At 41.8% G+C, this 22,938-nt stretch overlaps 1 protein-coding gene across 1 annotated transcript in view; it reads right to left on the reverse strand.

Moving 5' to 3' along the window:
- Positions 1-3,046: 3,046 nt before the first annotated feature.
- cwc22 (CWC22 spliceosome associated protein homolog) overlaps positions 3,047-22,938 on the reverse strand; it is a 62,324-nt gene continuing 42,432 nt past the window's right edge. Inside the window, exons 4-9 of the mRNA XM_070873662.1 lie at positions 18,429-18,506; positions 15,023-15,175; positions 13,057-13,184; positions 11,466-11,567; positions 11,145-11,374; positions 3,047-4,004 (exon numbers count right to left, since the gene is read on the reverse strand). Of these exons, the coding sequence (XP_070729763.1) occupies positions 3,412-4,004; positions 11,145-11,374; positions 11,466-11,567; positions 13,057-13,184; positions 15,023-15,175; positions 18,429-18,506 (1,284 nt within the window). The 3' untranslated portion in view covers positions 3,047-3,411. The remainder of the gene's footprint in view (positions 4,005-11,144; positions 11,375-11,465; positions 11,568-13,056; positions 13,185-15,022; positions 15,176-18,428; positions 18,507-22,938) is intronic.

The following is a 22,938-nucleotide window of genomic DNA, read 5'->3' on the forward strand; positions in this document are numbered from 1 at the left end:
ACTAAGACCTAGCTTTATCAAGCCCGTGTGGTGGCTGGTGTACAACGGCCACCACACGTTTAAAAAAATCCACGCACAGGCATCTTGCACCCTTCAACTTGTCGCTCGGGACCTGGAATATTAGGTCCTTTATTGAAACACCGGTGAACTCATCCCTTTTTGGTGTGGAAGCAAGTCATCCTCGATACGAGGGACCGCCTAAGAAGTGGTGGAAACAATCTCTCACTATTCACCCACAGCAAGGTCACGAGGTTTCACTCATCTCTTTACTGGCTGTTCCTCTCTTGGTACTGCTCCCACTCATGTTCCTGCTGCTCCCGACTCTGCAGGGAACATTGGGCCTCGCATCCAGCCCACCCCATTACTCTCTTCCCACCTCAGCTCCAATACCCTCATCCCATTTCCCTTTCTTCCTGCCCGAGTTACAATCTCCCAACTCCCATTTCCCTCGTCTCTCCCCCCTACCATCCCGAATTCCCATTTCCCAGTCACTGTCACTGTCACCGTTGAACCATCTCCCAAACCCGATTCGCCAGTCTCCCTTTCTCCCACATCACCACCTCCTCGATCCGCATTCCTGTCACCCTCTCTCCCCGCCTTAAGTACCAATCTTCCAACACCCCTCTCCCCAGATTCCCAATCTCCTGCCCCCTAATTTCTGCTCATCCTGGTCTAGTGCAGCCCAGCACCTACCTCTCCCCACTCAGTTTCTCTCTCCCGTGCACCAGAAAATTCGGCAAATCTAAGCAAAGCACACAGTGGGCCACATGAAACTGTACTCTAAGTTTGATATTCCTGGTTTAGAATCAGTTTGAACTTCATGGACGTTCTTTGTAATGTTTCATCCAAAGGAAGCGATTCTGCAATGTGGCAAGGCAACTGCTGTTTTGATTTCACTGCACAGATTGGGAAGCACCCGGCACACCAAAGGTGACAATAACTGAGCATCCCAAGCGTAGAGTAAGCAGTAGTTCAGAAGTCTCATTTGAATTAAGTTCCTGGCCATATAATTTTCCTTAAATCACAGATGGTTCAAGCTTACCAATACAAACAAATGTTAGTCCTAATAGGTCAGTTGAGAGCTCAGACTGTATGTGGATCCAAAGCTATTGGAGGCAGCTATGTACACAATTCTCTGAGCGGTCACTGTCTCTAGAGGCTCTTTGTATATCCAACTTGAGGTTGGTGCCTTCAGAGACACTAGTGTCACTTCATTTATATACAGGACTACCTTCAAATGCTGCCAGATTGCATCAGGTGGTGAGAGAACCAACACGATAGAGTAACTTTCTTGGCCTTGTCCTCACCAACACACCTGTCGCCGACACATTTGTCGATGACAGCACTGGTAGGAGTGACCACTGCACAGTCCTTGTGAAGACAACGTCTTGTTTTCGCCTTGAGGACCAAGATCATAGTACGTTGCACGAGAGCATGGTATGTGGGACAGAGTAAAGACAAATCTAGCATTCCAAAACTGGACATCCAAGAAACAATAAGTCATCATCAGCAGCAGAATTAGGCATGACCATAATCTGTTAGGTTATAGACTGGCATATCCTTCACATCTCCATCATCGAGATCTGTCCTGGTTCAATGGGGCATGTGGAAGGGCATGTCAGGAGCAGCAGCAGGCATATGAGACATTAAACTAGTGAAGCTGCAAAACTGGGCTACCTGCATGTTAAACACCAAAAGCAGCAGGCGATCAGAGGCACATGCGTGCACAATTAATGGACCAGAGCAAAGTTCTGTTATCCTGTCACAACCAGTTTGAAAATGGCAGTGGACAATCATGCAACTAACTCCAACCCTGCATGCTTTGGCTGCAGCATGTACAATCAAGATGCACTGTAGCAACTCGCCAAACTCACTTCAAAAGCACCTCACAGCACCAACTTTGAAAACTGAGAAAAACAGCAGCAAGATTGGGAAAGCACCATCACCTCCAAGTTCTCCTCGAGTCTCACACCATCCCAACTTGGACGTATACTGACATTCCTTCATTGATGCTGGGTCAACATTCTGGAATTCCTTACCCAACACCACTGAGGGAAGCACCATCACTGCAAGGATTGCAGTGGTTCAAGGAGAATTCCCATCATCATCTTCTCAGGGTACTAGGGATGAGCAATGTGGCCTTGCCAGCATCACCCGGAGAATTAAAAAAAAAGAGCAAATAGTGCACCAGATCAGTTTGTTACAGGTACAAGTAGATTATATTTTGGTAATTTCAATCACATGTACTTAACTATAACTATTTGAATAATGCCAATTCAGCTGGTCATAAACCTATTTAATACCACCACAACTAGATTGAATATAACCTTTCACAACTGCCAATCTATAGATTCAGTCTTAAGTAGTTCAATGACAGTGAGCTTAAGTCAATAACACAACCATCTTGCACCTACTGTAAAGCAATATGTTTTGGCTTAAAGTCTTGGGCTCTAATGACATATCAATACCAAGAGAGGTTCTTCAGTGTTTGGTTAATAAAAAGGAACATTTAGCTGTCTACAGTGCTGCTCTGAACATGCTGCAAATTTTAAATTTGTACAAGTAAAAGTAAGCATTAAACTTTCCAGTGAAATAATAAAATGAGCTGGATTGCATTTTATAGTTGCAGTACTGAATTATTAATACTTTAAGTTTAAGCTGTAATGCAGTGTCCGGGTATTAAACTGACTTATACTGACCAGAACGACCTGTCCATGGTACTACACTCAGTCAATGCTAATTACCAATACTTCTGAAAAGGCACTTTGAACTACTAATTTGCAATTCTATTATACATGTAGACTGAGCATAGCAAATTTTCATGTAGATAAAATTCCATTCTATATATCTCAAATTAATGTTATGCATAGTTATTATATTTAATCAACTTTATTAAAGGTACTGTAAAAAAAATGATGTAACTACTTATCAAAGTCAAGGGTCTATTTGTTGAACATTGATTTTTAACTGGACTTGTTACTGTTAAACCAAAATGTGGTACAAACTGCTGTATTGGTACTTGATAAAATTCTTCAAAGAAGTGACATATCTGCACGATTTTTATTTGAGTTGACAAACAAAACATTTACATGAAACAAGAGAATGTCAAATCCTCTATAAATGCATTATCAAAGATATCACTGTTCACAAAATAAATCTGCACACCTTTCAGATTTGTCCAAAAGAAGAATTGCCTGAAGGTATTTCCTCAGAATTTGTTTTAAATGCAGATTTTATTAATTACAAAAGATGACAACTGGAAATAGCAGTTTGTAAGGTTCCAGTGGAAACTACGTACAGATCAGCAGTTCTATGCAAGACGTGGTTCCTTCTCCTTCAGTTGTGGCATTTGTACTGCCCCAAGAGCTTTGGCAATGCAGTTTTTCCAAATAACAGCACTGTAAATGTTACTCAGTGTCTTCTTGGGGAACTTTCTCTGCACCTGTCTTCATCCTTTCTGTAATCCTTAGAGCGCTCTGAATACCTGCCCTCCTGACGGTCATGCTTTCCAGATCGCTTATCTACACCATTTTTTGGGTGGTCCTCCTCACTGTTTCTTGAAGTTATTTCTTTGCGACTTTTCTCTCTAGATTTTGACTTTTCTCTTCTTCGACTGTAGTGATCATTACCATCTTTGCTCCTGGAGCTGTTTCTATCATTTTCAGAGCGAGAATGGTTCCTTGTGTCATCTTTTCTGTATTCAGCGTGTTTATCTGTAAAGTCTCTGTTTCTGTCACGTTCCTTGTCCCTATCACTGCGTTTCTGATCATGTGTGTCCTCTCTATTATACCTGGCTGATTCATCTCTTTTCTCTCCAGATTGTCTATAAGTTCTGCCACTATTTCTATCCAGTTTTCTTTCCTGCTCCTCACTGCTGCCTCGATACCTGCTTTCTTGCTCTTTTCTAGATCGCTCTCTCTCATTTGGTCGTTTTCTACTGTCCATGTTTTCTTGATCTCGCTCTCTCTTTTTATTCTGTACCTTCTTGCTCTTTGAATTTAAATCTGTGAAGAAAAATTGAGAATATACTCAATCACTATAAATGTATAGGTTTTAAATATTTTCTTGGCTATCACAAATAGCTATATTTACTTTAAAATATACTGATTGATCCACATTGGGTTTATTTCAAATGAAATTGGGAGTTAACATAGAAACATAGAAAATAGGTACAGGAGTAGGCCATTCGGCCCTTCGAGCCTGCACCACCATTCAATAAGATCATGGCTGATCATTCACCTCAGTACAATTCTTAAACGTTAAATTACATTAATTTTACAATGATGTGTCAGCAGTTGGCATTTAGTACCCAACTGTTTATATGTTAATTTGCATATTCAATCTAACTGCTGGTGGTAATTGTATCATTTTAATCACAATTTCAATTAAAATTGATGAACAGAAGAAATAACTAGGGCACCACAACTCAAAATGCAATAACAAATCGTTTCCATTTCATCACCATTTAACTGGAGAAATAACAAAACCTGTATTATCATTGTAATGGACCACCAAAGCCTTAAATCTGGATTTTACAATGCAGGGCAATTTGAAATAAATACAGGTCTCTGGAACATGACTTGAAAAAAAAAGGAGACTACAATGGAGCCTTTTAGCTTAAAGTCCTCTTATATAGTCTAAAACCTGGGATAAAATGAAGATTAGATGCAACAATAACTTGCATGTTAATTAAGTGCATTTGGGGAAGCGGGAGAAATAAAATCATCTTCGAACAAAACAGTATTCTCCCAATGGCTTTGTTTTGTTAAGATAGCGGATATGAACAGCAGTTTTGACAGATTGCTTGCAGCTATTCAGAACCATTAGATAATCTCTGTGTGTGCATGTACAAATTTAATATTGCTTCCTTCATATCCTGAGAGTCTATTTAATCCAAAAACTTCAGTATTTAATGAGTTTTCAAAATGTTTTCTTCAATTTCAATCACACCAAAAGTGGATGGAATTTATCTATTGCCTCCTGGGGCAAATTTACATACTTGCTGCATTTTATCATCCTACAGTTAAATTCTTACTCAAAATATTAAATATAAAATCAGCCAGATATCTGAAAAGAAATGTAGTTGTCTTAACAGTATTATACTCTCCAGTAACTGTTTAAACAATTCAGAAGAAATTGGGAACAATAATCGAAGGGTACATTATAAAATCAATATGATTCAGTGTACAAAAAAAACCTACAATCGTAAGAAAGTCTATCCATGCTTAGCTTGGCAGGCTACAAAAATCAGTTGGCTATTAAGGATCTGTCTGTTCAGGTCATATCAAACAACTCCACAGACCTGCAGCTGTCCATGTAGAAGCCATCTGTCTCTTGGCTGAAGTGGCACCTCTTGAATTTTTCCTACTTTGCTCCAGTATTTTAATGGCTCAGTTAAGATAAAGCTATCTGTCTGTTCAAAAATATTATAAGGTCGACAAAAACTCTTCATTTAAGTTGTCATTAGTTCACTTTACTTTTAGATCATTGCTTAAAATTACATTTTTGCACATTTGGAACAAGTTAAATAACTGGGACTTTTGTCTGATTATGCCTCGGGATGTTTCTCTACATTAAAATCTGTTATATAAATGCAAGTTGTTGTTTTGACTCGAGGGGAAGAACGGTTATAGTCGCAAATACTGTACTGCATATGCATTAAACATTTCTCTAAAGCTTATGAAAACCTGTTACTAATTCAAATTGTAAATAGAAACATAGAAACATAGAAACATAGAAAATAGGTGCAGGAGCAGGCCATTCAGCCCTTCTAGCCTGCACCGCCATTCAACGAGTTCATGGCTGAACATGAAACTTCAGTACCCACTTCCTGCTTTCACGCCATACCCCTTGATCCCCCGAGTACTAAGGACTTCATCTAACTCCCTTTTGAATATATTTAGTGAATTGGCCTCAACTACTTCCTGTGGTAGAGAATTCCACAGGTTCACCACTCTCTGGGTGAAGAAGTTTCTCCTTATCTCGGTCCTAAAAGGCTTACCCCTTATCCTTAGACTGTGACCCCTGGTTCTGGACTTCCCCAACATTGGGAACATTCTTCCTGCATCCAACCTGTCCAAACCCGTCAGAATTTTAAACGTTTCTATGAGGTCCCCTCTCACTCTTCTGAACTCCAGTGAATACAAGCCCAGTTGATTCAGTCTTTCTTGATAGGTCAGTCCCACCATCCCGGGAATCAGTCTGGTGAATCTTCGCTGCACTCCCTCAACAGCAAGTATGTCCTTCCTCAAGTTAGGAGACCAAAACTGTACACAATACTCCAGGTGTGGCCTCACCAAGGCCCTGTACAACTGTAGCAACACCTCCCTGCCCCTGTACTCAAATCCCCTCGCTATGAAGGCCAACATGCCATTTGCTTTCTTAACCGCCTGCTGTACCTGCATGCCAACCTTCAATGACTGATGTACCATGACACCCAGGTCTCGTTGCACCTTCCCTTTTCCTAATCTGTCACCATTCAGATAATAGTCTGTCTCTCTGTTTTTACCACCAAAGTGGATAACCTCACATTTATCCACATTATACTTCATCTGCCACGCATTTGCCCACTCACCTAACCTATCCAAGTCACTCTGTAGCCTCATAGCATCCTCCTCGCAGCTCACACTGCCACCCAACTTAGTGTCATCCGCAAATTTGGAGATACTACATTTAATCCCTTCGTCTAAATCATTAATGTATAATGTAAACAGCTGGGGCCCCAGCACAGAACCCTGCGGTACCCCACTAGTCACTGCCTGCCATTCCGAAAAGTACCCATTTACTCCTACTCTTTGCTTCCTGTCTGACAACCAGTTCTCAATCCACGTCAGCACACTACCCCCAATCCCATGTGCTTTAACTTTGCACATTAATCTCCTGTGTGGGACCTTGTCGAAAGCCTTCTGAAAGTCCAAATATACCACATCAACTGGTACTCCTTTGTCCACTTTATTGGAAACATCCTCAAAAAATTCCAGAAGATTTGTCAAGCATGATCTCCCTTTTACAAATCCATGCTGACTTGGACCTATCATGTCACCATTTTCCAAATGCGCTGCTATGACATCCTTAATAATTGATTCCATCATTTTACCCACTACTGAGGTTAGGCTGACCGGTCTATAATTCCCTGCTTTCTCTCTCCCTCCTTTTTTAAAAAGTGGGGTTACATTGGCTACCCTCCACTCGATAGGAACTGATCCAGAGTCAATGGAATGTTGGAAAATGACTGTCAATGCATCCGCTATTTCCAAGGCCACCTCCTTAAGTACTCTGGGATGCAGTCCATCAGGCCCTGGGGATTTATCGGCCTTCAATCCCATCAATTTCCCCAACACAATTTCCCGACTAATAAAGATTTCCCTCAGTTCCTCCTCTTTAATAGACCCTCTGACCACTTTTATATCCGGAAGGTTGTTTGTGTCCTCCTTAGTGAATACTGAACCAAAGTACTTGTTCAATTGGTCTGCCATTTCTTTGTTCCCCGTTATGACTTCCCCTGATTCTGACTGCAGGGGACCTACGTTTGTTTTTACTAACCTCTTTCTCTTTACATACCTATAGAAACTTTTGCAATCCGCCTTAATGTTCCCTGCAAGCTTCTTCTCGTACTCCATTTTCCCTGCCCTAATCAAACCCTTTGTCCTCCTCTGCTGAGTTCTAAATTTCTCCCAGTCCTCAGGTTCCTCTGAACTGAATAAAATGTCAAAATCATTTAATACAACTGTCAAAATTACCTGCTGTGTTTAACACCTGCTCTTACTATTATAGGCTGAGAAACTAGATTACATGGAAAAGATGTTAATTCAAACAAGGCCAAAAGCAATATCTATTCATGTGCTTGTCATTTGTATATTGGCATTCTGATACCAAGGATGGTAGAAGATGAGAGTTGTTCAGCAGGGTTGCTCCCTAGGAAGCTGCCACCCCGGCAACCACGTTGCATGGACCATGTACAGTAGACACCTCAAGTCGCTGGAGAAATTCCACCAACGATGCCTCCGCAAGATCCTACAAATCCCCTGGGAGGACAGACGCACCAACATCAGCGCCCTCGACCAGGCCAACAACCCCAGCATTGAAGCACTGACCACACTTGATCAACTCCGTCGGGCAGGCCACATCGTTCGCATGCTAGATACGAGACTCCCTAAGCAAGGGCTCTACTCGGAACTCCTTCACGGCAAATAAGCCAAAGGTGGGCAGAGGAAGTGTTACAGGCACACCCTCAAAGCCTCCCTGAAAAAGTGCAACATCCCCACTGACACCTGGGAGTCCCTGGCCAAAGACCGCCTTAAGTGGAGGAGGGTGCATCTGGGAGGGCGCTGAGCACCTCGAGTCTCAGCGCCGAGAGCATGCAGAAATCAAGCACAGGCAGCGGAAAGAGAGTGCGGCAAACCTGTCCCACCCACCCTTTCCCTCAACTACTATCTGTTCCACCTGTGACAGGGACTGTGGTTCTCATATTGGACTGTTCAGCCACCTAAGGACTCATTTTAAGAGTGCAAGCAAGTCTTCCTTGACTCCGAAGAACTGCCTATGATGATGATGATGGCATTCTGATACCAAACGAGACCTTATGAGGTCCTCAGTTTACTGCACTAAATGAAAAATCTGTCCATTATATGACCAATAGTACCTTAAACAACATCCAAATAGGTGACGGTGTCAATAAGATAGAAGACCAAACCAGAGATTTCATCACAAACATTAATACTCTGGAATGGTAAGATGTGTCAAGTTCACGGATCACAGCCAGAATGCTAGTAACAAGCAATAAATTGGTCTCTGTGCCTCTAGAGTAAGGAGGGTCAAATCAACTGGTTTCACTTTTCAGGTTGTTATCTGGTGACCCTTCCTCGAAGTGCATGTGTTTGAACTTTGGCCAAGCATAGACTCAGGGTTGACCATCGTGTCCCCTATCTCCTGTAGTTGCCGACACTCACTGCCAAGGCTCACATCATATTAGAATGCAAAGCTGCCCATGGAACTGTACCTCAGCAATCAGTCAAAACCTGGGCTAACTGGGCAAGGGAAGGGGAGAAAATTGGAAAATAAAAAAATTGAAATATCTAGTGGTTATCTAATCTTACATGAGGGTCTGAAGGTACACATTTTATCTCAGAACTTTGCATACGGGTTGCAAAAATGTTTCCATAATGTTTGAGCATGTCATCAGAAAATGTTACAATTCAAAATAAAGGTAATTGTGTTTCTACAGCTATTTTCCCATAACTCTTTGATCTGTATAGACCCAAGTTGCTGCAGCTCAACATATCTGTCTTTCCAAAATACTTCCCTTGAGATTTTAGCTTCAACATTACGAAGGTCTTAAATGTCGATTGAATTTGTTAATTTCCAGAATACATCACAACACAATTTAAGTTAATTGTAAGACCTTGAATGCCAAAATAGAGATCCAGTCACCAAATGTATTGTGTTGCGTCTTAACCATCGTGCTAATATTTGGCAAAATTGATTATGGTTAAACCAAATGAAAGAATATGAATTTTTCCTTACATCGACAATACAGAACATAAGAAATACGAGCAGAAGCAGGCCATTTGGACCCATCCAGCCCGAGATCCGTGAGATCATGACTGATTTTCTACCTCAACTCCACTTGCCTGCACTGTCCCCCATATTCTTTGATTCCCTTAATATCCAGAAATCTATCGATCTCGGTCTTGAATATACTCAATGACTCAGCTTCCACAGCCCTCTGGAATAGAGAATTCCAAAGATTCACAACCCTTTGAGTGAAGACATTTCTCCTCGTTTCAGTCCTAAATAGCCGACCCCTTATTCTGACACTGTGATCTCTGGTTCTAAACTCACAAGCCAGGGGAAACATCCTTCCTGCATCTACCCTGTCAAGCCCTGGAAGAATTTTGTATGTTTCAATGAGATCACCTCTCATTCTTCTATTAAGAGAATAGAGGCCATGTCTACACGATCTCTGCTCTTAGGACAATCCCACCATCCCAGGAATCAGTCTGGTGAACCTTCGTTGCACTCCCTCGAGGGCAAGCATATCCTTCCTTCGGTAAGGAAACCAAAACTGTACACATTACTCCAGGTGTGGTCTCACCAGGGCCCTATATAATTGCAGTAAGACATCTTTACTCTGAAACTGAAATCCTCTTGTAATAAAGGCCAAAATACCATTTGCTTTCTTAATTGCTTGCTGTCCTTGCATGTTAACTTTTAGTGATTCGTGTACAAGAACACCCAGGTCCCGCTGAACACCAATGTTTCCCAATCTCTCACCATTTAAAAATACTCTGCTTTTCTATTTTTCCTACCAAAGTGGATAACTTCACATTTCTCCACATTATACAGGCGCAGCGCCAAGAATCCAGAACCCTCGGGACCGAGGCTGTTCCGGATTCCTTGCTTTCGATCGTCTTTGACTTGACGAATCCGGAAACACCCAAGCCCAGGTTTGGGTATTTCCGGATTTTGGAACGACAAAGGGGGCGGGCTAAGCCGTGGTGGAACTGCTCGGGCAGGCACTGCCACGGTGGAGCTGCTCAGGCGACGTCGGCGGTAAACAGGGCGATGGTCGGCGGCGAGAGGCGATGCCCGAGCAGCAGCGGGACCCTGAGGTCAGCGGGTCTGGATTCCGGAACATTTTATGGATTTCAGACGATCCTGCCACCGATCGGCCCGGAGTCCGGAACATTCCGGATTTTCGACGCTGCGCCTGTATTCCACTTGCCACGTTCTTGCATATTCACTTAGCCTTTCTAAATCCCCTTGAAGCCTCTTTGCATCCACCTCACAACTTACAAAGCTAGGTGGGAATGTATTATCAACAAACTTGGATATATATTACATTTGGTCCCCTCATCTAAATCATTGATATACTGTTCGTTTCCTATTATCATACCTTCCCAATGAGGGGGGAAAAAAAATAAATGCTCTATCACACGGGAAAATGAAAGTCCGGAACTTCCTCACAGACTGTTGTCAGGCGCCTTCTAAGGATAAATTCAACAGCAAAATTAGCAGAGGCCTGAAAAAAGGTTGCTTATGTGCTTAAGGGTGAAGAGATGCATGGAGCAGAATTTTTTTTTGAAGTGTGCGCATATACATCGAAGTATGGGGCAGGGGACAAAAGCACACCATAAAGCACGTACCTGAGCTGCTGCTGCTGGAGGTCGAGGAGTCACTATCACTAGATGATCCAGAGCTGCTATCACTGCCACTACTGCTGCTGCTGCTACTTTCAGATCCTGAATCAGAGGAAGAATCTGAATCCGAACCAGAGGAGGAAGAGGATGATGAAGAAGAATCTGATGATTCAACATCTTGCCGTTGGGTCATTATTATTTTTGGTGCATTTTTCAAGTGTTCTCGCAATTCATCTCTGAATTGGAAAAATATAACCAATATTATTGGAACCAAATACAAAAATATGAAGTATTGCAAAGAAAACCAAAATATGAAAGTATACATACGTTAGACCTCCAAGACCAATAGAGGTAAAGAAATTGATAGCAAATCGAGTATTGCGTGGATTATCCCTGGGAAAGAGACCTTCAAAGAAAGGCTGTAGTGTCCTGCAAAAAACATGTATAAAAAAAACCCTCTTGAAAACCACTATCATATTTTGAAGAAATGCAAACTTTAACAGAATATAATCTCAAATTATACAAGTTGTGTCAATGCGTTTGTGGTCCCGGAATCACAATACAGATTAATAAAATTATACATTTCATTTCATAAAAGTATTCACCTATAATCAGCCTAATTACATAATGAAGATAGGAAACAAGTGTTTGTGTTTATGCAAATACAGCTTCAAAAGTCATTTTGTTTCAATCCAATCCATGATCTATTTTAGAGTGCCTCAGAAATGTTTGAAAATATTTTTTATGCAAGTGGAAATGTTATTTTTCATTCTAATGGAAGTTTGTTGGCATTTTAACAGAGGTATGACCCACTGCAAGCCCTTTTGCACATAAACCATGTACTTTAAAATACAGCAATTATACAATCCTTAGGAGCCATACAAAGTATTGTAAATAATGTTTTGTGTGCTTCTGTAGTTCATGAAGGAACCATTTACAACTTGATTTTTTTTTAATATAAAGTATAAACTTCCCATCAGACATTCAGCTTTTTATGGGTAAAATATTTGGAGGAGGAGCAAGAATGCGAGATCAGCTTCTCCTTAAGCAGCAGTATATGCAACTTCAAATCAGCGTGGGCACTGGTCTGGAGTTCTGTGACGCTATAATAATACCTTGATGCAGGTATCCCAACCTTGGGTGGATTCCCAGGGTTGGGTGACTCCAGAATTGTGTGAAGTCACTATATCCATGCTGTTTATCATGGAGAAATGCTCCAGGACACAGAGGGTTACTTCTCATTTACATCTCTGGAGTGGCCTAACAGTAAAGTAAAGACACTTGACTTGGTAAGAAAATACTTGGTATATATGCAAGTCTCCTCTCTCTCTGTTGGCTGTAAAAGTTGTGTGTGATTTGAGTCCAGGCAATTCCAACCTCATTTCTGGTGGAGGAGTCCTGAGCCAAATGGCTCATTCAGACCATTTACTTCACACAACAGTTCAGCTGAACTATTACAACAATAATCATAAACCAATTAAAAACACACCAACACCAAAGACACTAATTACTATTTCTATCCCTAAACTTTGTCAGGGCAAAACTAAAATAAACTATCACATAATTTTGCAGCCAATTGAAACAAACACAAATATTAAACCTTTTCGAAGCACTTGTAGATGGTTTCGTTTGATCAAAAATAAAAACTAAGGGAATTATTATAAGTACATTTTAAGAATATGGGAAATTAAATTATTGGTTCTCTAAAGGTGAAGTTCTATTTCACAATGCTGTATTTTTGAATCAACAGGCATGTCAATGCAGTCTGATAAATAGTGGATATTACAACATGAAGTCTCAATTGAAAATAGTTTAAAAAACGAATATAAATTTGAGTACTGAGTCAGTTACTTGATTACTCCACCAAGGATTCAACTAGCACAAAAATAAACCATCATGCAATTCAGTTTACACTTACATGTCCTGTAGCCTTTGATTTAGTTTGGGAAGCCCCATATATTCACAAAGCTCTTGAAAAAGGATCTTCACAAAGATTCTGCTGGAAGATGTTGTCGTTTCTTCACTTAAATGGATACAATCAAGTACCTATGGAAAGGCAGGGAAACTGGACTGAAACTTAACCCTAAATGTAACACTTGAATTAACTTAAGTTTTTCAAAATTCTGACAGTACGTCCTCTAGCAATATTACAAATGTTCAAAAGGTACAACATATCTTAAAAATGATACTTTGAAGGTTATGATTAAATATCGGTTACTCGTAACAGAGAAACAGGTGGGCAGCTGGATTTTTCTCTGCTCCTCTTCTCAAGACTGAGTGGGCCATGATCACAAAAAGTGCTGCATTTCAAGTCCACCCATTTTAAATGTAAATATTCCTTACTGAACTAGCTTGCTACAAGCTATTAAACTTAGAACAGTCTAAAGTTTCCCAGAGGTGAAAGAACTGTATATTCACACACCATGGCACCCAGGACTTTCCCAACTCCAACATCTGAATTAACATGAAAATCATGAAGCAAGAAAAGTTAATTCTTCCCATCAAGTCAAGACATGTACAAGGATAATAATATGGAACCCGAATGTTTTATGGCAAGAGGTACAGAATATAAAAGTTGAGATGCAATGGTGAATCTATATAAAACTTTGAGTACAGTTCAAGTATTGTGTAGTTTCTGGCTCAACACTACAGGAAGGATATTGAAGCAATCAAGAGGGTATTGTGTAGATTCACTAGGATGCTGCCTGGCATGAGGAAATACAAATATAAAGGAAGACTAGTTAGAACAGAGGTGTGTTTAAAACTGTTTAGTGATAGGTCAGGGTTTATTGAAAGACCGTTTCCATATTGAGGGGACGAGAATGAGGGGACGTAAATATAAGATTAAACACGAGATTTAGGTCAGAGAACAGGAAAAGTTTTACACAGATAGTGGAATACTCTGTTGGAATTCGTGATAGAAGCAGAGACCATGTCGATGTTTACGAATAGGTTAGATAGCTGTCTGAAAAAAGGGAGATAAGGGACAGGGAGAGTACAATGGATTAGGATTACTGCTTGTAAGGAGACACCAAGACAAACTGGTTGGGCCAAATGGACCATTTTTGTGTTGTAATTTCTATGTAATTCTATATAATGTACAATTCACCATAGCAGAGACTTAACTGCATTTTAATTTTGGAAGGAAAAGTTATTTTTAACATTTAGGACAGACTTCAAACACTCCATAGCAGCAGCTGTGAAGAAGAATATTGTTCTGACATAGTTTAGTCTATTCAAATAGATAACTTGGCCTGAAGGACGAGGACATAAGCAACACTGTAGCTGTTGTGAACATTGACCGTTATTATGCTGTGTTGACATATTTTAAAAATATAAACTATTAAAGCTCACTAATTCATAAAAATTTACCCACAAAATTAAAAGCAGCTGTAAGGTTGGTGCCTAATTAAGCATTCACCTCACTACTACAAACGATAGATTGGAGTGGGGCGCAACCAAACTTCCAACACTTCCCAAGGCTAGAAAAAGTTAATGTGACATCAACTTTATTCTAAAAAAAAGACATCTCCGCCAGCATACCCACAAAATCAAATTAATATGAAGAAGATTGCAGCTCACAGATCCACTTCGAGTATGTCTTGACTGTACAGATGAAAAGTATTTTATTTTAAGAACAGTTATAATTGAGTAACCCACAACAGATGTACCAACAAAACCAGACATTTTCCCCCACTATTCTTTTTAATGAAAAGTTCAAATTTTGTGATATATGGGGTACAAGTTTTTCTGCCTGACTCAACCTGAATTATTTTCGGGTCACAATGTTTATAATTTCAGAAAAACATAATGAACAACAGAGAGACACCGAGTTTTAAAAGGAAACACAAATAAATGCAGTCTTGCCACTGGCTATGACTTACACTCCATGGAATTGAATCTGTGTACAAGAGATGTGCAAACATTTTGGCTACATTGCGTAGTTTATTTGTTTCTAAGCGATGTATAGTTTCATACTGCTCCTTGCAGATTCCTTCAAAAGCCTCCATATAGTCCTTTTTCAACATGCAAAAGCGCTGCAAGGATAATGAAACACAAAGAGACGAACATGAAGTGTGCAATCTGCCACCCAACAAAATCAATGAACTAAAGATTATATTCAAGGACCATTAATGCTTATGTACTGGGAAGCAGAAATATCACACTGTTACAGAACAACTGCAGTTAGAACTCTTGAACATAGAAATCTACAGCGCCGAAGGAGGCCACTCCGGCCCATTGTGTCCGCGCCGGCCGACAAAGAGCCACATGGCCCTCGGTCAGCAGCCCTGAAGATTACATATAAACCTATGAACAATGAACAGTGGCAGAAAGATAAAGAGCATCCGGCCCAACCAGTCCACCCCACATAACTGCGACACTCCTTGCACTGCAACATTCTACACACCACCCCAACTGCAGCCATGCGATCTCCTGGGAGAGGCAAAAAGATAAAAACCCAGGCCAATTGGGAAAAAAAAATCTGGGAAAATTTCTCTCCGACCAAGCCAGGTGATCGAAACTCGCCCAGGAGATCACCCTGGCCATATTTGATCCTCTGCAGTACTTGCCATCGTATCTGCGCCAGCCAACAAAAGGTTATCCAGTCTAATCCCACTTCCCAGCTCGAGGTCTGTAACCCTGCAGGTTATAGCATTTTAAGTGCCCATCCAAGCACCTTTTAAATGTGGTGAGGGTTTCTGCATCCACCACACTTCCAGGCAGTGAATTCCAGACCCCCACAATCCTCTGCATGAAGAAGCTTCCCCTCAAAACCTTCCAACAATCACCTTAAAACTATGCCCCCTCGTAATTAATTGACCCCTCCACCAAGGAAAATAGGCCCTTGCGATCCACTATATCCAGGCCTCTCAAAATTTTATACACCTCAATGAGGTCTTCTCTCAGCCTCCTCTGTTCCAATGATAACAAACCCAGCCTATCCAATCTGTCCTCATAGCTAAGATTCTCCATTCCAGGCAGCATCTGAGTAAATCTCCTCTGCACCCTCTTGAGTGCAATCACGTCCTTCCTATAATACGGCGACCAGAACTGCACACAGTATTCCAGCTGTGGCCTAACCAGAGTATCGTACAATTTAAGCATAACCTCCCTGCTCTTGTATTCTATGACTCGGCCAATAAAGGCAAGCATTCCATATGCCTTTTTAACCGCCTTATCCACCTGGGCTGCTACTTTCAGGGATCTGTGGACAAGCACTCCAATGTCCCTTTATTCATCTGCACTATTAAGTGGCCTATCGCTTAATGTCTATACTCTTTCCTTATTAGCCCTCCCCAAGTGCATTACCTCATACTTCTGAATTAAATTCCATTTGCCACTGTTCTGCCCACCTGATTAGTAGATTGATATCCTCTTGCGGTCCATGACTTTCCCCTTCATTATCAACCACACAGCCAATTTTAGTGTCATCTGCAAACTTCTTAAATCATACCCCCTATATTCAAATCTAGATAATTGATATATACCATAAAAAGCAAGGGACCCAGAACTGAGCCCTGCGGAGCCCCACTGGAAACATCCTTCCAGTCACAAAAACATCAATCAACCCATTATCTTTTGCTTTCTACCTCTAAGCCAATTTTGGATTCAACTTGCCACTTTGCCCTGGATCCCAAGGGCTTTAGCCTTCATGACCAGTCTACCATGTGGGACCTTATTAAAAGCTTTGCTACATTGTATGCATTACTCTTATTGACCCACCTGGTTACCTCCTTGAAAAATTCAATCAGGTTAGTCAAACACGATCTTCCCGTAACAAATTCATGCCGACTGTCCCCAATTAATCCTTGCCTTTCTAAATGCAGATTTATCCTGTCTTTCAGGACTTTTTCCAATAGTTTTCCCACCACTGAGGTTAGGCTGACAGGCCTGTAATTACTCGGCCTATCCCTTTCTCCCTTCCTAAAGGGTACCACATTACCAGTCCTCCAGTCCTCCGGCACCATGCCCAAATCCAAAGAGGACTGGAAAATGATGGTCAAAGCCTGTGCTATTTCCTCTTCTACTTCGCTCAACAGCCTGGGATGCATTTCATCCAGGCCTGGGGACTTAGCTACTTTCAAAGCTGCTAAACCCCTTAATACCTCCTCGCTCACTATGTTTATTTCATCCAGAATTTCACATTCCTCCTTGATAGCAGTATCTGCCTTGCCCCTTTTCTTTGTGAAAACAGACGCAAAGTATTCATTAAGAACCATACCAACATCTTCCGCCTCCATACAGAGATTACCCTCATGGTCTCTAATAGGTCCTACCCTTTCTTTAGTTATCCTCTTGTTCTTAACATATTTCGAGAACATCTTTGGGTTTTGCTTAATTTTACTTGCCAAGAATTTTTCATGCTCTCTCTTAGCATTCCTAATATCCTTTTTAATTTTGCCTCTTAACTTTCTATATTCCTCCAAAGATTCTACAGCATTTAGCCGTCGGTATATGACAAGCTTCCCTTTTTTCTTTATCCTCCCCTGCAAGTCCCTACTTACACATCCTTGCCTATTTTAACAGTATTCCTATTCAGCTTCGATCCTTAACAAATCTATCAATCAAATCACAGAAACACTGGCCGAGAAATCCCGGCCTCCCTGGGTCAGTACTGAGTGTGTATGGACCCTGGAAGGCATCGAAAAAGCCAGTTTTCAGCGCACATGCACATGCGCTGAAAACCGGCTTTTTCGATCTGTCAAGCTCCAGCTCGACAGATCCTCCGTATCTCCACAGCCAGGACATTCGCATGCGCAAGATTGAGGTATTTACCCCTATCTTGCCCAGCGGATGTCCTGAAAACTCATACGCCTGATAAAAGCAGGCGCACAGCCTACTTTTACAGGTGTAAGAGTTTTAAAACATACAACATAATAAAATTTAAAAAACACACGTATATATAATTTATAAGACAAATAACTAATTTAAATATCTTAAATATGTGGTGTATTTTTTCTATTTTATTTGTTTTTTGGATGTTTGAGGGCTGTTTCTCTATCAAAATAATGGGAACTCCTACTTACGGATTTCCCATTTTGATGAATGAGAAAATACTGTACCTTGATTGGCTGCCCAGAGCATGTGACTGCAGCTCCAGCTTACGGATGTCCCGACATGCATGCGCTCCGATGCGCAGGGAGAGGAGGCCTCAGGGCCGTGATCTCTCATGGGCGCAGCACGCACAGGTAAATGCACATCTTTAACTTTTTCAGTCGATCGCTCACGGGAAGACCTCGACCGGGATTTCTAGGCCAATAATTCAGACTTTTACAATGAATGACTCACCCCAGCCAAGAGGCCAAAAAATTTCTCATATGTTCTCTGTTGAGCACAACAATCCAGAATCATGTTGCATAATTCTTTCTGTGAAGAGAACATAAATCAGGTTTAACACATTTTCAAAAGAAATAATAATTTGGTTGTGCAAAGTAAATGGGGAAAAGAGCTGAGGGAATGGTGAAACAAGGCAGTCAATTTACACGCATCAAGATCAATGCCAACGTAGTACAGAATGGATGATAGGATTCATGGTCAAGGAAGCAGTAGTGGGATATCTGGAAAAGCATAACTCAATCAAGCAGAGTCAGCATGGTTTTATGAAAGGGAAATCATATTTGACAAATTTGCTGGAGTTCTTTGAGGATACAATGAGCAGGGTGGCCAAGGGGGAACCAGTGGATGTGGTGTATTTGGATTTCCAGAAAGCATTCGATAAGGTGTTACATAAGAGGTTACTGCACAAGACAAAAGTTTACAGGGTTGGGGGTAATCTATTAGCATGGATAGAGAATTGGCTAACTAACAAGAAAACAGAGATCCAGGATAAATGGGTCATTTCCCGGTTGGCAAACCGTGACTAGTGGGATACCGCAGGGATCGATGCTAACTATTTACAATCTGTATTTCTGACTTGGATGAAGGGACTGAGTGTAATGTAGCCAGGTTTGCTGATGATACAAAGATGGGTGGGAAAGCAAATTGTGACGATGACACAAAAAATCTGCAAAGGGATATAGTCAGGCTAAGTGAGTATAATGTAGGAAAATGTGAGGTTATCCACTTTGGCAGAAAAAAAATAGAAGCACAAATAATAATTTAAATGGAGGAAAATTGCAAAGTGCTGCAGTACAGAGGGACCCGGGGGGGGGGGGGGGGTCCTTGTGCATGAAACACAAAAAGTTAGTATGCAGGTACAGCACGTAATCAGGAAGGCAAATGGAATGTTGGCCTTTATTGCAAGGGGGATAGAGTATAAAAGCAGGGAAGTCCTGTTACAATTGTACAGGGTATTGGTGAGGCCACACCTAGAGTACTGCGTACAGTTTTGGTCTCCGTATTTAAGGAAGGATATCCTTGCATTGGAGGCTGTTCAGAGAAGGTTCACCAGATTGATTCCGGAGATGAGGGGGTTGACTTAAGATAGGTTGAGCCTAGACTCATTGGAGGAGAGTTCAGAAGAATGAGAGGTAATCTTATCGAAACATATAAGCTAATGAGCGGGCTCGACAAGGTGGATGCAGAGAGGATATTTCCATTCATCGAGGAAACTAAAACTAGAAGACATCGTCTCAGAATAAGGGGCTGCTCATTTAAAACTGAGGTGAGGAGGAATTTCTTCTCTCAGAGGGTTGTAAATCTATGGAATTCACTGTCCCAGAGAGCTGTGGAGGCTGGGTCATTGAATATATTTAAGGTGGAAATAGACAAATTTTTGAGCGATAATGGAATAAAAGGTTATGGGAGGGTTATTAAAGGGCAGGGAAGTGGAGCAGAGTCCATGATCAGATCTGCCATGATCTTATTAAATGGCAGAGCAGGCTCGAGGGGCCAGGTGGCCTACTCATGCTCCTATTTCTCATATTATTTGGGCCAGATGCTAATCACGGAGATGTCAGATTTAAATAGTAATGGTTTGTTAAAATAGATGTCTTGCTCTCCCAATGGCCTTGTGGATCAAAGTATTATTATGTAGGGTTCTAAGCCAGAGCCTGGAAAATCCCAGAATTGAATTCTGATATGTAGCTGAGCGAGCTGTTCTCAGCTGAGGACACAGAGGTACAGTTCATCTCAGCTCTCCTGGGCAGGGCTTTTCGATAAAAGTTCCCATGCAAGATCACTCTATAGTAATCTTTCCTGCAAACTGGATGTTGTGGGGACAGCAGCCGCCTTGGATCTGATGCTCACCATAACTAAATAGCTGGCCAACATTTACTGTCTCGAGCCAGATTAAGAATTTCTACTTGGGCAAGGTTATGTATGGCTCCCAGTGGCCATGGTTACTGCATGTGCATCAGTGATGGTTTGTCTCCTCTAACCAGTCCTTACAGATGTTATTAATCAGACTGTTTCTGATCAAGACAGGAGTACTTTTCTATTTACTTTCAAAACTCAACTCTATTTTGAAAAAGAACTCAAATTAGAATGAGGAACGATTCTCTTTCTTGTCTTAATATGCTAAAAATATGTTAAGAGCTGGTCTAGAAGTGGCCTGAAAAAAAATTTAGAGTGGAGGGAGAGGGGTAAAATAGTGAGCAAAAAGTAGGTAGCAACAAGGACAGAAGAACGGCAAGAAAATTTCAGCTGGGCCAGAACACAAAGCTAAAAGGAACAGGGATAGGTCAGTCAGGAAATGGGGCACAAAAACCTTCGAAGGAAAGTCTTTTGCAGGCACAAATTTACATTAAACCTACAGCTGATGTTTTCAAACTCAGATGCTGAGAAACAGGTCTTCGGGTATGGACAGTAAAGGTTCAGTTGCTGGGTGTGTGGATAGAAGGTTCTACAGCACCAGTTCGTGGCATGACAGGAAATTATTACAGGTTACTGCTGACAGTTCTAATATTAAAATTTCCACTGAAATGTTTATATCGCTTATATTGTAAATATTGACAAAATATCACAAAAATCATGACACAAGTAGTAAGGGTTTGTGGACTCGAAGTGTGCACCATAAGAGACATCATTTATGGAAGACTAGGTTTAAACTTAAGTTTGGTACAGTCCTCTTAAGGAAAGTGCTCGGGGCCAAGACATTTGTTTTCCCAATCCCCTGATGTCTGCTATCTTTGACAACAGCTCTGATTAAGTTCTAGTTTGTGATAGTTCTTGTCAGATAAAATACTGACATTGTATGATATACAGTCTGGTTTTAACTGGTTTCTAGTTCAACAAAATTATACATGTTCGAGTTTGAAAATTCAGCTTCATTCCAGAAGCATTGTGAAAAGCAACCTAATGCCATTTAGTTAGAAACATGTTGCAATAAACAGTGTGAAACCTTGGATCATTCCAAGTGGTTTACTTGTAAATTGGAAAAGTGACCAGAGTACTATGAACTTCATTGAGGTCTAGTTATCAGTTGGAGAAGTAAGGCAATACAATGTCGATAATACCTCATTCCTAATGCAAAACTGATTGATTCAGGGAAGACTCTTTTGTCTCCTTGATCCCCTCACAAAAGACTGTGTTGAATAAGTCAGCTCTGACTTCCTTTCCTCTGCTAGGGTCAATTATTTCATCAGAACATAATAGGGGCAGGCGTAGGCCATTCGGCCCCTCGAGCCTGCACCGCCATTCAATAAGATCACGGCTGATCTGATCTTGGCCTCAACTCCACTTTCCTGCCTGTTCCCCATAACCCTCGACTCCCCTATCGTTCAAAAATCTATCTATCTCCGCCTTGAATATCAATGACGATGTTTTCAAATTCCATTGTCAACCAGGAATGGAGAGCCTTCATCACAGTAGATAATGCAGCTTCCACTGTTTGTTTGTGTTTCAAAAAAATATTAGTCTTCTGTCGAAAAGGAACTGAATGAATAAAGCACTTACAGTTGTAAGCAATATTATGGGATGGAGCTTGTTGCATAAAGCGGTTTAGTCAGCATTTTACTGCCCAGATGGCCAAGCATAGTATGCGCATCAGGACAGCTGGTTGAACAAAAGGACTTTTGCAAAGAATTCTATGGTCTCAAGTTTTGGCCTGAGTTGCTCCTATTTTTTTTGGGGGGGGGGGGGAAAGAGAGAGATGGGGGGGGGGGGGGGAGGAAGAGAGAGATGGGGGGGGAGGAGGAAGAGAGAGATGGGGGGGGAGGAGGAAGAGAGAGATGGGGGGGGAGGAAGAAAGAGAGAGATGGGGGGGGAGGAAGAGAGAGAGAGATGGGGGGAAAGAGAGAGAGAGGGGGGGGAAAGAGAGAGAGATGGGGGGAAAGAGAGAGAGATGGGGGGAAAGAGAGAGAGATGGGGGGAAAAGAGAGAGAGATGGGGGGAAAGAGAGAGAGATGGGGGGAAAGAGAGAGAGAGATGGGGGGAAGAGAGAGAGAGATGGGGGGAAAGAGAGAGAGAGATGGGGGGAAAGAGAGAGAGAGATGGGGGGGGAAGAGAGAGAGATGGGGGGGGGAAGAGAGAGAGATGGGGGGGGGAAGAGAGAGAGAGATGGGGGGGGAAAGAGAGAGAGATGGGGGGGAAGAGAGAGAGATGGGGGGAAAGAGAGAGAGATGGGGGGGAAAGAGAGAGAGATGGGGGGGAAAGAGAGAGAGATGGGGGGGAAAGAGAGAGAGATGGGGGGGAAAGAGAGAGAGATGGGGGGGAAAGAGAGAGAGATGGGGGGGAAAGAGAGAGAGAGATGAGGGGGGGAAGAGAGAGAGAGATGGGGGGGGAAGAGAGAGAGAGATGGGGGGGGGAAGAGAGAGAGAGATGGGGGGGGGAAGAGAGAGAGATGGGGGGGGAAAGAGAGAGAGATGGGGGGGGGGGAAGAGAGAGAGATGGGGGGGGGGAAGAGAGAGAGATGGGGGGG

This window comes from Pristiophorus japonicus, chromosome 3 (assembly GCF_044704955.1).
Source record: "Pristiophorus japonicus isolate sPriJap1 chromosome 3, sPriJap1.hap1, whole genome shotgun sequence".
NCBI lineage: Eukaryota > Metazoa > Chordata > Chondrichthyes > Pristiophoridae > Pristiophorus > Pristiophorus japonicus.